The sequence below is a fragment of the Strongyloides ratti genome, assembly GCF_001040885.1.
Source record: "Strongyloides ratti genome assembly S_ratti_ED321, chromosome : 2".
NCBI lineage: Eukaryota > Metazoa > Nematoda > Chromadorea > Rhabditida > Strongyloididae > Strongyloides > Strongyloides ratti.
In genome coordinates, this window is record NC_037308.1 from 11,864,514 (window position 1) to 11,885,313 (window position 20,800).

At 21.7% G+C, this 20,800-nt stretch overlaps 7 protein-coding genes across 7 annotated transcripts; 2 read left to right on the forward strand and 5 right to left on the reverse strand.

Moving 5' to 3' along the window:
* Positions 1–319: 319 nt before the first annotated feature.
* Positions 320–601, reverse strand: SRAE_2000379900 (Hypothetical protein; the record flags this gene model as incomplete). Its single annotated transcript, XM_024655036.1, has 1 exon — positions 320–601. One exon carries the CDS (start codon positions 599–601, stop codon positions 320–322), a length of 282 nt encoding a protein of 93 aa, XP_024508348.1.
* Positions 602–717: 116 nt separating this feature from the next.
* Positions 718–1,427, reverse strand: SRAE_2000380000 (Trafficking protein particle complex subunit 4; the record flags this gene model as incomplete). Its single annotated transcript, XM_024655037.1, has 2 exons — positions 718–946; positions 988–1,427. 2 exons carry the CDS (start codon positions 1,425–1,427, stop codon positions 718–720), a joined length of 669 nt encoding a protein of 222 aa, XP_024508349.1.
* Positions 1,428–5,007: 3,580 nt separating this feature from the next.
* On the forward strand, positions 5,008–7,116 carry SRAE_2000380100 (Hypothetical protein; the record flags this gene model as incomplete). Its single annotated transcript, XM_024655038.1, has 4 exons — positions 5,008–5,049; positions 5,104–6,412; positions 6,461–6,584; positions 6,630–7,116. 4 exons carry the CDS (start codon positions 5,008–5,010, stop codon positions 7,114–7,116), a joined length of 1,962 nt encoding a protein of 653 aa, XP_024508350.1.
* A 1,871-nt stretch (positions 7,117–8,987) lies between these two features.
* On the reverse strand, positions 8,988–10,427 carry SRAE_2000380200 (Lysine-specific demethylase 8; the record flags this gene model as incomplete). The annotated part of the gene is made up of 3 exons (XM_024655039.1): positions 8,988–9,266; positions 9,313–9,918; positions 9,963–10,427. The coding sequence occupies 3 exons, from the start codon at positions 10,425–10,427 to the stop codon at positions 8,988–8,990; spliced, it is 1,350 nt and encodes a 449-aa protein (XP_024508351.1).
* Positions 10,428–13,564: 3,137 nt separating this feature from the next.
* SRAE_2000380300 (Hypothetical protein) lies at positions 13,565–13,863 on the forward strand (the record flags this gene model as incomplete). The annotated part of the gene is made up of 2 exons (XM_024655041.1): positions 13,565–13,796; positions 13,847–13,863. 2 exons carry the CDS (start codon positions 13,565–13,567, stop codon positions 13,861–13,863), a joined length of 249 nt encoding a protein of 82 aa, XP_024508352.1.
* Positions 13,864–14,576: 713 nt separating this feature from the next.
* SRAE_2000380400 (Solute carrier family 22 member 15) lies at positions 14,577–16,315 on the reverse strand (the record flags this gene model as incomplete). The annotated part of the gene is made up of 4 exons (XM_024655042.1): positions 14,577–15,461; positions 15,516–15,871; positions 15,941–16,091; positions 16,136–16,315. 4 exons carry the CDS (start codon positions 16,313–16,315, stop codon positions 14,577–14,579), a joined length of 1,572 nt encoding a protein of 523 aa, XP_024508353.1.
* A 491-nt stretch (positions 16,316–16,806) lies between these two features.
* Positions 16,807–18,721, reverse strand: SRAE_2000380500 (Protein IWS1 homolog; the record flags this gene model as incomplete). Its single annotated transcript, XM_024655043.1, has 3 exons — positions 16,807–17,044; positions 17,769–18,365; positions 18,414–18,721. 3 exons carry the CDS (start codon positions 18,719–18,721, stop codon positions 16,807–16,809), a joined length of 1,143 nt encoding a protein of 380 aa, XP_024508354.1.
* Between the last annotated feature and the right edge of the window lie 2,079 nt (positions 18,722–20,800).

Sequence of the window (20,800 nt, forward strand, 5' to 3'; positions counted from 1 at the left end):
ACACCATGGATAATTATATTTATCTTTATATTATTTATTTGAATTCAATGAAATTTTCAAATTAAAATTTTATTTAGTTAAATTGTTACAGTACATAAAAAATATTTAAAATAATAGACACCTTTCTATCTTCTGACATAAATATTTATGCTAATCCTAATAATCTATTAAACCTTTGACAAATTTTATTTATAATGAATTTTTAATTTTAAACAATTTACAGGAATATATTTACAATAGAAAAAAAAGTTTTTTTTTTTATTTAGTAAGTTGTTTATCGCTTTTTAGCAACTTTGCCTAAGGGAAAGGAAACTAATAACTAAGTATCAATACTTTTTCTAATAACAACTGTATGTTTCATAGATGAAGATACAGTTATACCATATAAAACATTTTCAAATTCTATTGTAAGACAATTCCATTTTTCATTTATTGCCGTTAAATGGTGTCCAGAACATGTACTTAATAATTTTATAATAATTTCAGCCTTTTCTACATCGCCTTCTAAATCACCACCACTACGAATCAATTCACCATCATTTATAATCATATATCCAGTTGCACCTGATATTTTTGAAAGAACATTTACCTCATTAACCATACCTAGAAAAAACTAGTACATTGGAAAATTTTTTTTAAAATAAATATGGGTAAACCATCTTTTTAAAAAATTAAATAAAAATTTATTTATAATTAAACATCAAATAAATATATTATTTATATTGTCACAGCACTCGTATTTTCATATTTTTCCAAAGTTGTATTTAATGCATCATCAAATTTTTCACAACGTATAGGCATATCAATAGCATAAAAAGGATCTTTCAAAGCAAAATCTGCATATATTTCATAAATTTTTCTCAATAAACCATCAACTGATTGTGTAAATGATTCTGAAACAACAGCAATAAATTTTACTCCAGTTAATGATTGAAAACAATGTAATCTAAAAAAATAAATAAAAATATTTGTATCTTTAAAACTTACTTAAATTGAGTTGTCTCTAGACATTCAATACCATAACTTTTTGGTGTCGGTGCAACTTGTGCTGCTATTGTATATAATGAATGAAACATAGAAGATAAAATGATTTTTTCATTAGCTGTTAATTGAGGTGAATTAAAAGTTAACGTTAAAGGATAATTTTTTTCATCGGCTAAATATTCAAGTATATCTTTTTCTTCATCATTTTCAATAAATTTCCCATTAACAATATTCAATTTATTGATGGCTGAAATTGTATATCGTAACTTTATTTTGTCATTTTCACCAAATACCACTGTAGCTTTTTGATCTATATAGTTTAATTTAATATCTAATGGCCATTCATATGTTTTTTCAACACTTATTGATTCATTAGCTTTGTTCTCCCATGAATAGATTAAAGAACCCGCTTTACTGATAATGAAAACATGTTGAATTGACATAATTGACCTAATTTTTCCAACATTATAACATTACCCCAACTGTTTTTGTATTTCTTATTCTTGTAACGAAAAGTGTGTTTAGATACGTTTAAACAGCACAACATTTATTGATCCATCGGCTTCATTAGTCTTGAAAAAATTTCATTATCTAGCAATATATTATATTGGGATGTATATATTACTTATAAATATAATTAAGAAATAAATCTAAGTTTTTTCTTGTAATTTTTCAACTTTCAATTTTTGTGTTTTGTTATTAACTATTTGTTTTTGTCTTATAACGAAATGTTCTTTTTTAATTTAAAAAAAAAAACGTTAAAGTTTTTAGATTTCAATTACCGGTTTATTTTTATGTAAAAATTGAATAATTTCAATAAAAAGATTGATCAAAAAAAGACATCTTTTTTTTGTCAACAAAAAATATTTTATATATATCTTTTAAAGAATAGTTTATATATTTTCTTTATATATCTTTATATTATTTTTCTAATTTAAATCTTTTTTTTTTACTCAAAATTGAAAAAAAGATTTAGAATTTTTAACATTAAAAAAATTTTTGCTTCACATTAATAATATTTTCTATTATTTTTTTCTTGTTATATATTATTTAATTTTATTAAATTTTAAACATTCTTCAAAATATTAAATGTTATTTTTCAAAGATATAATTTTGTAATGGAAAATTATATTTTTTAGCAAGCATAATTTTTATTTTTTCCTTAGTAACCAATGTTTCTTTCATGTATAACACATTAATTGCTCCTCCACTGTTTCTAATAATAAAATATTATTTTCTATATTTGCAGATAGGAAATGATAAATGATAATTTAAATTTTTTTATACCTTGTCTTATTCTTACAATAAAACGTTGACACGTTATCTTGATGGTATAAAAGATCACTTTTTACTTTAAATACTTATCTGCGCTCATATAACATAAACAGGAAAAAAATATTAAGATGCACTTTTGTTTGTAGGGTCGAAAAATTAATGTACAACGAGTGTTAATGAAACATTAATTCTATTACAAAGTGGTATATATATTTCGACAACAGATATAATTTCAGTATGATAAGATAATATTTTATTTTTATACAGTAAAGTTATATTTAGAATTGAATAATGTTATTGTAGGTATAATTTTTTTCTTAGTCAAATTTTATTTGCAGATATTTTTATTTATACTTTTACAAATGTTTTTTTTAAACCACTTTAAATAGGTAATACTTAAGTTGTAGTATAAAATATTTTGAATACTCATTTTATATATCAAATATTTAGTGATTGTATATTCTACACCTCTTTGAATTTTATAACTTATCTTCCTCTTTTGTTTACCTATCATTTTCTCATAATTTGTTAGTTTTGCATATCAGTATTTATTATTGATAAACATTATAACTTTTAATTTAATTAAAAGTTTTTAAATTTTAATAAATTAATGTATATATTTGTATAATTATTTTAAATTTACCTTTAAAAGTTAATTGTATTAATAATATATACATATGTATATATATATATATTTATATTTATATTTATATATATATTATTTTATGTATACCAAAAAGGAGTATTCAAGTTTCCATTTTTCTATATGTAAAATTTTATATCTCGTGATGGTGGCGATGAAAAATAAAATAGATAAGTGTAAAATAAACATAGATACAGAGTTTGTCTTTTTAAAGTTTTCTATCATTGCGGTGACTAGGAAGGCCTTTGCTCCGTATCTTTTTCTTCTATCGAACAACATTTGTATCTATGCTATTTGCTGTATGTCGTTCTTTATTTACCAGCATTTAAACTTTTAAATACTCTCCGACTACTACTCACTCTACACCTCGTGATTTCTTTACCAATTCATACCCAACTGCGGTTCATTTATGTTCTCAGCCCAGTCTTAGTCCATTTCTGTCAGTTAGTTGTTCTTCAATACCAGAATCAATAGTGTTTTTGCCAATAAAATGTATAATTGTTAGAGATGCGATCTGCGACGAAGTATTTTATCGCTTAGACTGCCCTTTATTTGACAACTACTTCTCTCTCTATGTTGATATCATTATTCACTTCTGATTCCAAATTTATATTTTCTCCACACTATAAATATATACAAACAATATTCTATACAAAAATTGCCATTAATCTATTTTATATTATCATTAGAATTATTGTTATCTATTTGTATTTAAAAACTAGTTTAATAATATCTTCTTAAATACAATACTCTTGTTAATTATAATTTTATATAACTATTAAAATATATTTTCACTAATCTTATCTTATTTTTATTTAAAAAAATATTTTACCAAATTAGTTAACAGGAGAGCAAAAAAATTTAAATCAAAACATATTTAATGTATTTTTTTTTTAAAATCATAACTTTTAAATGTCAAATATATTACTAAATTTTAGATAATTTGTCAACGTAAAGTTTGTTATAATTGAAGAGAAAAGTTGTTATTTTTGAAAGATAATATTAATCAAAATATTCTTAACATTATAAATATTTTTTTTAAGCAACTTTCATTATAATAGTATTATATTAAGCAAATAATATTTATAATGAATATTTATTTTTAATATTATTATAAAAAAAATATTTTAATATATTATTTTAATACTAACTTTTAATATCTTTATTATTTATGAATTTTATTAGCTATGAATATATATTTTAGTAAAAAAATATCTGAATAATTGAATTTTTGATTTATTATTATACATAATTATACTAACATATACCTACTTTTTAGTTAAAAATTAAATTTTATTTTAAATATAAATTAGGTTTTTATTAATATAACAATAACAATAATTATAAATTAATTATACTTTTGAAGAGAATTATTTGAAAAAAATTATAAATAAAAGCTTTTATTATAACTGGAAAGTTAATAAAAAAAAAGCGAGCATAAGGTAAAATTGATCTTATTAAAAAAAATATTATTCGTATGATTAAATAATATTATTATATTTTATTTATCTTGATATTCATTATATGTAGATATTTTTATTCTTTATATATTATAATTTACCTATTCTTTCAATAATTTCAACAAAAAAAAATTTTTTTTTTTTTTTATACACATCCTTATTTTAACAAGAAGATTTTTCTTCTTCTACGTCATATACTCCACATCTACAATATTATCAACACTTACAAATTTTTCCCTTCAATTATCCTGATTTTATATAATATATATATATTTGCACACATCATTTTTATTCTCCCTTTCCCCTATTATTTCCATTTTATCATATCATTTCTCCAATTTGTTTCTAATCATAAATTATACATTGTATAAATAATTTTCTTCATTCCATTCTGAAGCTATGAATATATATTTTTTAATCATACCATTAGAAATTATTATTTATAAATAAATATAAAATTATTATTATATATAAATTAATTTTTAGAGCGTTGCTATCTACAGAACGTGTATTTTACATTGTCTATATTTTGTGGCGCAGATTTGATCTCATTTCAGCCACTGGATTTCTGTGGCATTGGTGAAATATATCATTTGTACGATCTTTATTGCAACTTAACAATTGCTTTTTGTTAAAATGAGCAACATGCGAAATAATTATATGTATTCAAATAATGACTACAGTCAGGTAAGTATTTTTACTTTTATATTTCATCATTTAATTTTTTTTTTATTATTATAGAATCATATAAAAAATCCTAATGGACAATGGACTGGTCCTGTTCCAAATGTTGCAGGATATATGAATCCTGAATTTGGGCATCCAATGATTCCTGGACCTTTTATGGAAGCTCCACCTATGATGGCTGAAGGTTATCCTCCAAATTCAAAGCTCAATCAATATGTTAGTGGAGGAGGTACTTGGGATGATAATAATACTGGAAAAGTTGATAATGATGATGGAAGTACTCCTACATTTACCTTCAATAAAGGAGCTGCGAATGTACCAATGCATCTTTCTGGAACTGATGGTGGTTTTGAAAATGAATTTAAAAGAACATCAGGGTGGCATAATAAAAATAGAAATGTTCAAATGAGTATTCCTCCACCTACTGATAATTGGAATGTTGGAAATTCAGCTTTAGATCATCATGGTGTACAAAGTAATTGGCCACCTAGACCAATGAATGTACCAATGGGTGGTAGTCATATGAATAATGTTCCTATTCAAGGAGGCTGGGATAATATGAAAAGACAACAAAACACTGGAAATTATCGTGGAAATAAAAACAATTATATTGATAATAATATGAAACCAAATATACATCATGCTTACATGCCACGTAATGATATGAATTATCCAAGAAATAATATGAATAGTGGTTTTAATAACGCTCCAAATATGTTATGGAATCAAAACAATAATTTAAATAGCCAATATATTAATCCAAGAATTCCAATGGGACATCATCATGAAATACAAATTCAACGCCAAAATACTAATCAAAATATGAATCCACCACATGTTAATGTTGGCGTAAATCAATTACCAGTTCAAGGTGGTAATAGAAATATTAATAATCAACATGAAAATAGAAATAAACATGATTCTAGTTCTTCTATGGTACTTGGAAATACATCTAATCATTCAAATATTCAAACACCAACTGAAACTCCAAGTAATGTTTTTAGTAATACTGAAGATTCATACTGGAGAGATCCCAATGGTGAAATGAAAAAATGGCAAAGAGATACTGGAACAGCTGCATGGGGCGATCCTGAAGATAATAATAATTCTACAATTAAAAGATGGATGATTCCATCTATTCCTGATTTATTAGAAGGTGATCATATGCTTTCTGGAATGGAAAAAGAAAATGGAGTAAAAATTGTTGTTGCTCGTGGATGGGGTGATGAAAATCAATCTGGTATGAATTCTCCACAAATTAAAAGTAACACATCTGTTGCTTCACCATTATACAATAAAAATGACAATCGTTGGTCACCAGACTCCAGTAAAGGTAATCGTCATGGATTATATGGTTCTGGAGGTATGTTATTATTAATCAATAATTAAATATTTAATTTTTTTTTTATAGATGGGTCCGACTGGGAAGCAGATAAAAATGCTCATCCATTTTCTGGATTGACTAAAGGAGGAAATGATATAGTTTCAAGAGATGATCATATTCAAAATACCCAACCATCACCTGAATTAATAAAGTTAGCTTTAAATAAAAAATATATTGATAGTAGTATGTTGAATAGACAAGGAGATCCACAATATACTAAACAATTAAATACTCTTCTTGGATATGTTCAACAAGCTCATTTTCTTGAAAATCAGCTAGACAACTTCCGCCGGGCTAATGAAAATTCATTTGCGGCAAATGATAATCCAGAGATTCAGAATGAGGCAAAGAAAAATCATAATGCTTTAATTGTTGAAGTTGCTAGAGTTAAAAATGAAATTGTTTCACTTCGTGATAGTCTTAAAAATAGACATTCTGGTATGCCTTCTCCAAGCAATTGTGAACTTCCTCCAGGTTCTCTTTTACATTCTATAAAATCTGAATACAACTTCCCACCTTCTAATGATGATTTTCTTCATGATAGTTTATCAACAACCAATGCTACATTTGGAATGGACTCAGCATCCGCTGCAGTTAATAGAGCACTAGCTAATTTAGATATGTCCGGAAATGACAATCAAACTGTCAGTCTTTTAAATTCTGGTGTCTGGAATCTTGGTTAATTATTATATATAGCAAGAGTAAAACAATAGAGCTTGAGAACCTTTTTGGTATTTAATTTTCTTGATCCTCAATAATCATAAATGGATAGAACTGTGATGAGCATAATCTTTGGTAGCAAACTTTTATTTGACATTCTTCAATTTTTCACACAAAAAAAAAATTTTTTTCAAATATAATAAATCACTTTGATGAAGCAGTCTAACAAAAACGCCTCTATTCAACAGGTATACATACTCAATAACATATATTTTTGCAATTGATTATTAACAAAAATCATATATAATAGATATTTCTTAGCGACATTATCTCATCACAATTAGACTAAGCATTTTTTATTTTACCCACACATCAAATCCTTTACATGTACAGAAGCCCAATTTGTTACAAAAAAAATAATTATATATCGGCTTGCCTTTATCATACTTTGTATATCGACATACCCGGGTTTCTATTATTTTTATATAATAATACCTCCTTGCCAATATTTTACCTATCTCTTATTAAAAAGAAAACAAAATTTACTAAAAGTTTCAACCGTTGTGTTAATTTTAATGCTTTACTGCCTCAATTATGGAATGGCATTTTACACGCACATCAACAATCAAGAAATATTTGGATGTGTCTTTATTATTCAAGTATGAATATATAAGTTGTGGAATGATTGTTATTAATGGAATAATAAAATATATATATATATTTATGCCATTTCGAAAATTTGAAAGGATTACTTTTGATCTTTACCATCTTTCTAGATTTTTATTAATCCCAATATATGTCAACAAACACATTCAAATAATGAATTATTAAAATTTTTTAAAACATTCTCTATTTTTACGGTTCGAAGCGTTTTACAAAATCTGCTAAGTTGATTACGTGTAATTTACAGCTTATAACTATTTATGATTTATCAAGATCAACAATATTGTATTTTTTTTTTATTTTTCTCTCACATCAAATGGCCTTCTCAGCTCTCTCATTATCTATATTCTCAACTTTTTTTATAATATCAATTTATTTTTTTTATATACAAGAACGTACTAATTTCTTTTTTTTTTTATTAATATACTCTTAGTGAAATATCCTATTCTCTTCTTAAACAAACGTATTTATAAAAATGAAAGACTCATTACAATTTAACAAAAAAAATCATATTAACAAGGTTGGAGCCATCATATTAGTCCATTCTTTTTTATTACTTTATTTCTTTTTTTACAAGCTTATTAAGAAAATATAATTTTTTTTTTATTATTTTCAGTATCTCATGAATAATATATCTATGTATCTTTTTAATTTTTATATCATCAATGATTATAATATAATTTTAACAAATAGCCAATTAAAATGAGTCTTTTAATAGAATATACAAGATAACTAAAAAAAAAACATATATAATTATTTTATGTACGGTTTAAGTTTCAAAGAGAATTAACAAGGTTAAGTTTTAAGACTAAAAAAAAAAACCAAAAAATAAAACTTCACATCAATGCAAGGGTATCTTTATACATCTCCCTAAAATTACTTGTTAAATAAATCCACTTATTCATGTTTAATTAAGAAAAAATACTTTTAAGTACTTGTTAACAGAAAAAAAATTTTTTAATTTTTATATGCCATTCATTAATGCGAAATGACATAACTTTTATCAATAACTAGACAAAAATTTTAACACTATTTTTGTTTTTAATCAAATTATACTATGCCTATATATTTTCTTTAACAAATCTTTTAAGTATCATTTTATATTCTCAATTTTTACTATAATTATATATTTTATATGCTGATATTATATGTTATTGTTCTCTCTTTATTTTTTTTTAAAATAATTTCAAATAAAAAGCTTTTATAATAAAAATTGTACTTTTTTGTTTAATTAAAATAAAGTATCACCAAACCATTGTGATAAAGAAATATTATTTGTTAGTCCATACATTGCATGAAAGTATCCTCTAGGAATAAAAAGACAATCTCCAGGTTTCATTAAATAATCCTCAAAAACAACATCACTTATATTTGGATATAATTTTTTATCAATATTAAATATATTTACCTTACTACTATTTTTGTTAGTAGTATCATCATCAAAACAGTATAATTGTTTTGTTTTATCATATTTATTTGATATTAAACGAACAAATTTCATTCCATTAATCTATAATAATATTAATAAAAAAAAAATATTTTTTTTTTTAATTCACCTGACAAAAAAAATTATGCCTTGGATCTTGATGTAAAGGAGAGTATGATTTTGGTTTACCTAAAAATATATTCATATCAACATCACTATAATCTGAGGTAATTGAATCACAAAATATTAAACTTGTTATCATTATATCATCCTTCAATTTTGGTATTTGATGAAAAATATTATGTTGTGCTAGGTAACCTGTATTATTTGTTGTTTTTAGGTACTCTCCAAATGTAATAACTTTAGAATTATAATCAGAAGAAATGTAACTTTCTCCATACTCCACTGGAATTGAACGATAATAAAATGATTGGTAAAAAAATTTATGATTCCATTTATTAAAAGCATTCCATTTATTTACATATTCTTTTATAATAACTGGTTTAGATTTTAAAAAATATTCTATTAGAAAGGTTTCTTCATCCTCAACATTTATTGTTGGAATTGTTATTGTATTTGACTCTTCTTTAGGTAATAATATTTCCTTATTAATATTTTCTTTATACTCTGGTGGTATTGGTAAAAAGTTATGTAAAAAATTTGCACACTCAGCAAGATATTTTTTTCCTAAATCATATCCAATTATCAAACCATTATCACATATTTTTAAAAGTTCCTAAAAAAAAATAAAATAATTTAAAAAAAAAAAAATTTTATTACCTTAATTTTGTCATAATCTTTTTTAATTTCATCAAATTTACCATCTTTTGTTAGATGGTATATTTTTATTAAACAATAACCAACATACAAAATTTTCCATTTATCTTTTTCATCCTCTGAATTAAAAGACCCTGAATGTATAATATTAAATAAAAAATTTTTTATTCTTTTTTCATTTTCAAAAAAATAATCTTCATTGAGGATGATGTCATGCCATAACACACCAATTACCCCTTTTTCAAATATATAATTAACTTCATAATACCATAAAAGTTCAGGAAGTAGTGGTAATTTGTTGAATGTACTTTGAATATCATTGATTAAAGTTTCATAAATTAATTTCATATCATTTTTTTCTTCTAAATTTTTGTAACACTTATCTTCTCTTACCTCAATGACAAGTTTTTTCCACTCTATATAACTGTATGGAAATATATATGAATAACCATTTTTTGATAAATTCATAAATATATTATCATTATTTGTCAAAATAATTTTTCCTTTTCCTAAATGTAAAATTTTTTTTATTAAATAAAAGTATAAATTATTATTTCTTTGATTGATATACTCTTTCAATATATCTCCTCCCTTATTTTGGTTTAAAAATTTTGAAGAAAATATTTTTCTTTTGTTATTATTTCCATCTTTATTTAAAAATATTGTTATATAAACATATTTTTCTTTGATCCATCCAAGTAATATACCTTCATACATATCATAAATATCATATCTATTTTCATCAACTTTTATTATCTACATAAAAAAAAACAATATTATTTAATTTATTTTATTATGCTAATATTATATAACTTGGATAAAAATTTTTTTTAATTATTTATATAAAAATTTTTTTTTCCTTTTGATTATTTTATTTCCATTATTAAATATTTTAAAAGCTGGAAAAAGTAGCATATTAAGACAGCTATCTGTTTTTATTTTTAATAATAAAAAACTATAACTTTTTTTGAAAAAAAAACAACGCTTTTTATGTCCTTGAAATAGCTTTATTAATCAAACAATTTTTCATATATTTTTGTTATTCTGACCAACTAAACATATATTTATATATATTTTAAAATGATGTATGCATATTGAACTTTTTTTTAAAAACAAAAAAAATTGAAATTCAATAAATTTCGTCAATAAAAACATTTTTAAAAAAAAAATATTTATATACTACAAAATTTTCAAATTTATCATTATAAATTTCTAGTTTATCTCACTATTATCCTATTTTAATGTATATCTTTTATTAAATTTAAAAAAAAAAAAACTTTACAAGTTATTGCATCATAAATTTATATATGTTTAAAAAAAATTAATACACTTAAAAATATATTTTAATCTTATGTGTTAATTAAACATAAATCCTTATTAAAAATATTTTTAATTTAAAATGTATTGTCATTAAACTATTCATAGATGTATCAATGTAAAAAAAAAATATAAACAAATATTATTTATATATGATAAATATTCATTTCTTATCATAATATTATATAAAATATAAAGTAAAAGCCACTATTAAGATACATTATTTATAAAGATATATATTATTTCTAAAAAAAAAGAAAAAATAATAAATACTAGCTATATTTTCTCTTAAAGTATAAAGTAATACATGTGATTATTTAAATTTGACATTTATTCAATATTTTTTATCAAAATATAAACTACATTTATTTAGTTTAAAAAGTATATGTACAACATTAATAATTAATAAATTTTATCTATCATTCAAATCATAATATTTATCAATATTATTTACCCTGTCATTTTACTTATATATTTCTACAACATAATCCAACAAGTATAAAAATAATTTATATCAAGATTATGTCTCTATAAAATATTATAGTTTTTACTATGTAGTAATAAATTTCCAACGTAACACATCCTATCATTTAATACACATTCTTGAAGCATTACTATGACGTAAGATATTTTTATTTTTATTTTTTTTTTCTTCTATTATACATTTTATATTAAATCAAATTTATAGTTTAAAAAAAAAGTTATTTTTTTCTATTCACTTTTATAATCAATGTATATAATTTACTTGTTCACATATACTTATTCAAATAGAAATAAATATGAATTACTATTTATAATAGTCTCACTTAATTTTTTATCTAAAATATTTCTATTTTCAATTCCTCTTTTAAAAATTTTAATATAAAAAAAAAAATTTTTTTTTCTAATAATAATGTATTCATCTAACAACATATTATCATTATAGTTTGATATATAAGAGTGAAGAAATTTTTGATGACAAATTAAATACATTTTATTCTATAATGATAAATTATATGTTATGTTGTTTGATTTCAATATATTTATATTTTAACATAATAAAAATGTACAATTTAAATAAATATAAAAATTCTGAATTAATTACTATAAATTTAGTTATGTATTCATAATGGTTATAAACTATTATTTTACACTAATAAAAGAGGTAATTAAATGTATTTTAATACTAATTCAAACATTTTTTTTTTAAGTAATTCTCCTTTTAATAGAATAAAAATTTATTACAAACATATATGTATATATTATATATAATGTATTAAATGGCATTGTCATTAATTCAAATACTAGCACTTTTCAATCTTTTTTAGAGGGAGAAAAGGAGATTTATATACATATATATATATGTCAAAAAGTAGCCATTTAATATTTTAGTTTAACCATAGAAATGAAAAAAAGCTCTAATATAAAATTATTTCATGTTTGAAGTTAAGTAAACATCTTGTTTGTAATAATATTAAATAGATAAAAAAAAATGTAATACATTAAACTTTTTTCATATTTTTATTTTTTATATATTTAAAACTTAACTTTAAAGGATAGATATTTTATTATTCTATTTTAAAAAATAATAAAAAATCTTAAGCAGCTTTTTATTTTATCTTTATCTAATATAAAAGATATATCTATGTATTTTTAAGGAAATTGTTATTTTGTAACTATAGCATTTTTTTTTTTGTTATCTCTTACATATAAGTTTAAATTTAAAATACCTTCTATTGAAATATGTCATTTTATTTTTGGTTGATAATTTAAAATTGTCTAAAAGTTTTTATTGCTGTTATACTCTACTAGATAGGTTTAGATATATACATAATTTAATGGTAGATTAAATACTAATAGGAAGTAACAATTTACAGCTGACAATGGTAAAATAATATTTTTCCATTAATTCTTTTAAAATCGTGAAATTTTTAAATAATTTTATTATTGTATAACTATTCTCTCTTCCTCATTGAACCTTTACTCTCTTGTCCTTTACCCCCTCATTAATATGTTATATTATTATATATATTTATTGGTAGTAGTAGTAGTAGTAGAATATTATATAAGTGATGACAAAATAACTATACTTAATATGACAATAATTTTTATTAAAAAAAATTTTTTTATCTATCAATGAAATATACTAATTTTTAATCATTTCTTTTTAAGTATAGTTTAAATAAATAAATATATATATATATTTATTTATGTTTAAAAAAATAAAACAAAAATTTTTCAGTTATTTATATTAGTTATTCTAAAAGTAGATAATACATTATCTTCTTAAAATATTTATAAATATCAAAATGTCTGAATGTGAAAGTCAATCTTGTGGAAAGGATACTGATAATATACAAGATATATTTATATTATCAAGTAGAAGAGGTCGAAGAAATGCAATGCATGAATATTCTATGGAACATATAGAGGCTACAGCACATCAATTAACAAGTAGATTTTCTGAAATAGAAACTAATTGTGAGGCAGACAATAAAATTTCTCAGCAACATGAATGTCAACAACCTATTTCTAGTACAGGTATATTTTTTCATATTTACGTTTTTTTTAACTTAATTTCTTTTTTTTAGATTCACCTCCATCATAGATATATATATATATATATAACATTATATATATACCTTTTTAAATAATTGTAAAAATATATGAGAAAAAACAAACAAACAATTTCCATTTTGTTGTAAAAATGATTTATGAAACCGGTGTTATTCTATATGTTAAAAGTGATATATGTCAATTTTGGAAGGAAAAATTATATATTATTCAAAATGATCAAAAAGTTAATTGAAATTTATTTAAATCTCGCCTTACAAAAAAAAAATTTACATGAATTCAATTTTTTAAATTATAAGAAAAGTTTAATGAAATTGTTACAAAAAAAACCTATATGTAGATCTCACAATTTATTTAAATAAAATTTTTCTACAAAAATGTATATTTTCCATTATTGTCATATTTTACTCATATAAAATTTTTTTTTTAAACATACCTCTATATTATCTAGAATTTGAAGATTTATTTTTATCTTATTTCTACTCATGCTTAATTCTTTTAAACGGAATTATTTTTATCAAAATATTTTTTTACTCCTAAAAATTATATATTATTAATATATATTAGTACATTTAAATATATATGTTTATGGTTTAATATTTTTCTTGTAACCAATTTGTAAAAGTATAAATGATAGAAATATGTAAATTTTATATGTATATTATTAGGTTAATATAAATAATTTGTCAAAATAATTAATTAATAATAAATCATTAAATATTTTTAATAATTTATAAAAAAAATTATTTATTTTACTTGTCGTGTATGGATATCTTCAATTGGTTCAACTTTTGGTTCCTCATTTTTTTTCTCCAAAGACAATTGATTTTTTGTTTCTGGAAGGTATAAATATCCTAGTATCCATTGTAAAGTGAGAAGAAATGTTATAACAGCATATGGTAATCCAGAATCAAAACGTTTTAATAAGATCATTCCTGGTGCTAACATACTTCCAACTCTAGAAGCAGCATTACATATACCACGACATGTATTTCTGGCACTTGTTGGAAATAACTCAGCTGAGTATAAGTGATTAACTTTAAAAACAGGATCAGTTGTTGCAGCTAAAACTTGACAAAGTACACTTAAAAATAATCCATCAATTTTTCCAAAACCATACCATGAAATAATAAAAATCCATGAACCACCACCTGATAAAGCTAATGAAAAAAGAAAAATTGTCATTCTACCAAACCATTTAGATAGAAAATATGGCATTAAACCGGCTACAAATTTTGCCAAACCCATTATAATCATTTTAATATAAGGATCTCCAGCAACACTATCAAGACTAAAGTACATGACAAAAGAAACTATAGAGGAAGAAAAAAAAGAAAATGCTAGTACAAGAAGGTGTGTCCTAACTTTTGGAACATTTATAATTTCTAATGTTGTTAATTTTCTTGATTCTTTAATATTTATATGAGTATCAGTTATTAATTTACTTTCACTATCATCATTTTGGTTTGTTGGATTATTTTTTAAAATTTTAATACCTTCAGTTTTCAATATACCTCTTCTATTATTTAGAGATCCAGAATTAAATTTGTTTATTGAATTTTTAATTTTTAATGCTTTGGAAGGTAAATTATTTTCATTTAACCATATATGTGATTCATGTGCAAATAAATACTATAAAATAAAATAAAAAAAGTATATATAAATTATGATAAAGTAATAAATTACCAATAATGAAGCCATTATCAATGATGTGATACTATTTAAGATATGAAAATATATCCAATGCTTAGTAAGATAAGAAATCAATGCTGTAAAACATAAACCTAATGGCCAGGCATTTAGACATACAACAAGAAGACGTGACCTGGGATTTTCTAAATTTTCCATGATAAGAATAAGATGTGATGACATGTATGCTCCAACAGCACATCCTTGTATAAAAAAAACTATAGAAAAAATATACCAACCATGAGTTCCAATAATTGATATTAACAAATTTGTTATTCCCATTATAATTAATGAACCTACAATTATAGGTTTTCTACCATTATTATCAGAAATGTAACCTGATGTTATAGCACCTAAAATTATTTAATTTATTATTAAAACAAACAAAAACTATAATTTTTTAAATATTATTATTATCATACCTATTGTAGCACCAACCATAACGAAAATTGTAATTATTTTATGTAAATAAGAGTCTTGGCAATGCAATTGCCATGTCATAAATAAAGAATGAAACTCATACCCAAAAGTACCATTTTTTTGTGTACCATTATTAAAATCTTGACAATATTCCTAAAAAAAATATATTTATGAAAATTTTTTTCTTTAAAACTAACCTTTGATGGTTCAAATAGAATACTTATTAGCATTGATGCAGCAGTTGGAAATAACCCAATATTAGTAATTACAAAAAGAATTATTTGATAATTTCCCAAGTCATGGTGTATAGCTACCTTCTCAGAAACATTTTTAAAATTTTTCTTAGATAATTTTATATCCAAGTTTGATTGTATCATTTGTTATTATATATATATATATATTTTAATAATGTATAAAAATATTTTTTAAAACTATTATCAGTTTATGAGAAAAGAAAGAGAAAGAGCAATAAAATATAATTGCATCTAAAATAAAATTTTCTTGAAAGATTAAAAGTTCCTAATTTTCGTAAAGCGACGAATTTCCAAATGATAAATATAATTTTATTGTAAAATAAATGGGTGGGTTATTCTTTTATAACAGGATAGAATTAAAAATAATTTTTGAAAAATTGTAATTTTGATGTGTATTGTATCTCTGTTATACCTATTTCAGTTATAAATATTATTGTTCCCTAGTACTTTTTTTTTTTTATAAATAAATATGTTTGTTTGTGTTTTTTTAAATATTAGTATAAAGAAGAGAAAGAAAAAATAATATAAAAATATTTAAAATTACTTAATCAAGATTATATATTTAGCGCATTGGAGAAGTTAAACAAAAATAAAACAAAGAAAAAAAATTTTTTTTACATTCTTCTTCCTTCAATGGATACTTTTACCATACGATCTGGACCTTTATTAGTTTTTGAACGATCTTGAAGACTTTTTGATAATTTAGAAAATCTATCACCCTCTCCACCCCTAGAAGTTGATGGGACAGTGGCATCAAAATTTGCCGATGGTCTATGTAAATATTCACGTGCTGTAAATTGAGGAACACGAGCTCTATTTATTTCACGTTCCGGATTTTTTTCAGATTCTTTCCTAAAATAAGAATTAAATATATATATAATAAAATATTTTTAAAATATAAATAAATAAATTTTGTTACAAACATTCTTTTAAAAAATATCTTAAATAAAATAAAATTGCTTAACCAAGCTCCTTTTATCTTAATTTCATCCATATTTATAAAAATGACATTTACAAAAAAGGAAATTTTAAATGTCTTATGCATATTGTTTCAACAGATTTTTATGTAATATTTCCATAGAAATTTTATTCCTATCGTCATATTTCAATAATTTGTGACATCTACATATAATTACCCTTATACTACAGTAGGAAATAATATTTTGTTAAAAACATGTATTTATATACAATTGAAAAACAAAAGTAAAAATTATCAAACAAAAAAAAAAATAAAAATTTTTAAACAATATAAACCAGAATATATAACGTTTCATATTATAGCAAAGAACATTTTTTTCTTTTCACAAGATAAATATAGATATAGGGTAATGTTACATATTTTTGCAATATTATTGGATGTGAGATCCCAAAAGCTAGTAATAAATAATTCAATATAAAAGGAAATTATGATAAATGATACTATATCTCTAACAATGTTATAAAAATTAATAATAATCTTTCATTTTCTCTATGCCTAATATTAATATATTAACTATGTATTATACCCCTATAAAATAATTTTAAAAATACATCTACTTTTTAATAAAATATAAAAATTTTTTTAATAGAAACTTACGATAGACGTCTTCTTTTAGCTGCCTCCTTCAAAGCTTCTTTTTCTCTTTTCTCCCTCATTTGTCTTCCTTTTTCTTCTAGCTCTGCAGCAAAAATAGGTTCCATCCATGCCCTAATAAGTCTCCTAGCATATTTTTTATTTTCATATGTCTCTTCTGGATGATCTGACAAAAACATAACTGCTTTTCCTAAACCACTAGCTTTTAATGATGATGTATCAAGTTTTTTATAATAATCATGTAATAATTTTATTAAAGATGTTCTTATTTGAATACTTGGTAATGCTTGATTTGGTAAAGGTGTTAACCATTGTGAAATACAACCAAAAAAACCATTATCAATTAATTGATCATATCTTTCTTGTGCTAATAGCATACTTTTAACATCATTTAACATCATTAATTTATTAGGAGCAGGTAAACCTTTTCTATTTAAATCTATATCTTCTTTAGCTGCATCAACCATTCTATACATAAGATCCCTAATTTGATCATCATAATGATTTAATAATGTTAAATCATCATTTTTACGTTTTCTTTTACTTTTATTAAGTGCCTTTCTACGGGCAATCATTTCATCAAAGTCTGAAGCAAAACCGCTAAATAATAAAAAAAATTAATTTATAAAAATATATTTGATAACTTACGGAATTCGTGGACGTTCCTCTTCTTCACTAAGTATTACACCATCATTAGGATCCTCATCAGCCAAAAGTGATGGACTTTTTCTTTCCTCATCACTTTTACTACCTTCTCTTGCTCTATTTATTACAATTTCATCATCTCCATCATCATCAGAATCACTAACGTCACCAAATAATTGATTATTTTTTTCTTCTTCAAATTCTCTAACTTCTTGTTGTGTTTTTGGTGAAGAACCACCTTCAGATAATGAATTATTTCTTGGAATTGGACTAAGACTTTTAGATGATGACTTCCTACCATCTGAAGACATTTTTTTTTTTGGTAATTTAATGTAAATTTAAGAAATAGAATTAGTATGAAATAAGAATTAACTTTAAAAAGAAAATTTAAAAAAAAATAATAGAAAAATAAATAAAAATTGATTTATTTTAAAAAAAATAATATAACTGATCAAAAATAATATTACAAAAATCTAAGTTATAAATAGTTATGTATATAAAAGTATATATAAATTAAAATTATTGTTTGTTTACAAACATAAAACATCATTCCAAATATAATTCTTCTTTTGAGAAGAAAATTATAAAGCGGTAATTATTTATATAATGTTCATAAAATATGTTTAAATATTAAAATTCTCATAGAAAAATTAATAAAAAATAAAAAATAGAATTATAAGAAAAATGGAATGTTGATTCCCGATTCATTGAAAACATTTAATTTTTTATATATAAAATAATTTTTGGACAAATAAAATTATAAACAACTTTTTTTTTTTATTACTTATTATCATTTTATATTTATTTTTAAACAAATAAAATTTGTTATTTGTAATTACTGATTTTATTAAAATATCTTTAAAGAATAATTAATAATTATGGGAAACTCTAAAGGTAGAAATGTAAGGTGTTATTAAAATATATTCCATCTGCGTAAAAATTTTTTGTACATGCACGTTTTTAAGTTACTTTATACTTTTAATTTTCTTCTCTGAAGTTCAAATATAAATTTTTACTTTTTTTTGCTATACTAATAAAGACAACATTATAAAAAAATAAATTTCTTTTTTTATTATTAATAATTTTTTATTATATAAACAATTAAAAAAAAAAACTATCGCAATAAAATAGTTTTTTTTTTCTAATATATAAAATTGTTTTTGAAAATAAATTTTTTATTTATAATTATATAAAATTATTGTTTTTAAATTATTATATGAGTGTATAATTTTAAGAAAAAGTGTGTATAAAAATTTATTTAAAGATAGTTTACAATTCTTAAATAAACTCACCATTTTCAAAGTATTGAAGAAAAGTTTTTTTTTCGGCAAATTATTTTACTATTGTTAATATTTAATACTATTACATATACTTTATATATTTCCTTATCATTTTAAATTTTTACTGATTGACAATATTATCACTTTAAAATAAAATAAGTATTTAATCATAAAATATATATAATATATATATGTATATAATGCCATACTGTAAATTACAAATATTTTTAATGAACATTCTCAGGCTTACTTTTAAAAAATTAAATATGATCATAGTTAATGATAGTTATCTTTTATTTAAATATTAAAATTGAAATGTAGTTAATTTTCTATATTATTAGTTAATTACCAATGACTAAAGATGGATATTTTAATTTTGTTAAAATGTATTGTAAAACATTATTTATTTATAAAAAAAATAAATATTTTGTCAATACATAAAAATATAAAAATGATTTTGATGTTAAAAAAAACTGTAACTAATAAAATAAATGATATTAAGAAAGATAGTAAATATTTAAAAGCAATTTACCTTAATTTATTTAATTTTTCCTCATACTCATTAGAAAAATTAATTTTTATAATATTATCTATATAAAGGAAAGAAAAGAATACATTTATTTTATTCTTTTATAATTTAATTTGTAGTCTTTATATATTATTATAATAAATAAATTATTTAAAGTAAAAATCAAAAGAATATTGTGTCCAAAGTTTAGTTTCTTTATCCTTTTTTCATTTTCAAGTTATTAAATATTGAAATAACTATATTTTTTACAATATAAAAATATTTTATTTCTTAATAAAATTCTGTATAATTAATGCATGAATACAATAAAAAAATATTTTGTTGTGTGTAGTAAAAATATAAAGTTAATCATTAAAATAGATAGATATTAATAATAAAATAGAAAATGTAACTACTTTATAATCCATGATCTTGAGATATTATTTTATTCAAAAATATATTGATATGAAACATTTAGGCTATTATATATTATGTAAATACATATCTTTACTATATTAAAAATATTATTCCTTTAATAAAACATATGAAAAGCTTTAATTTCATTTTATAAATATAATCCGCACTACATTTCATATTATTTT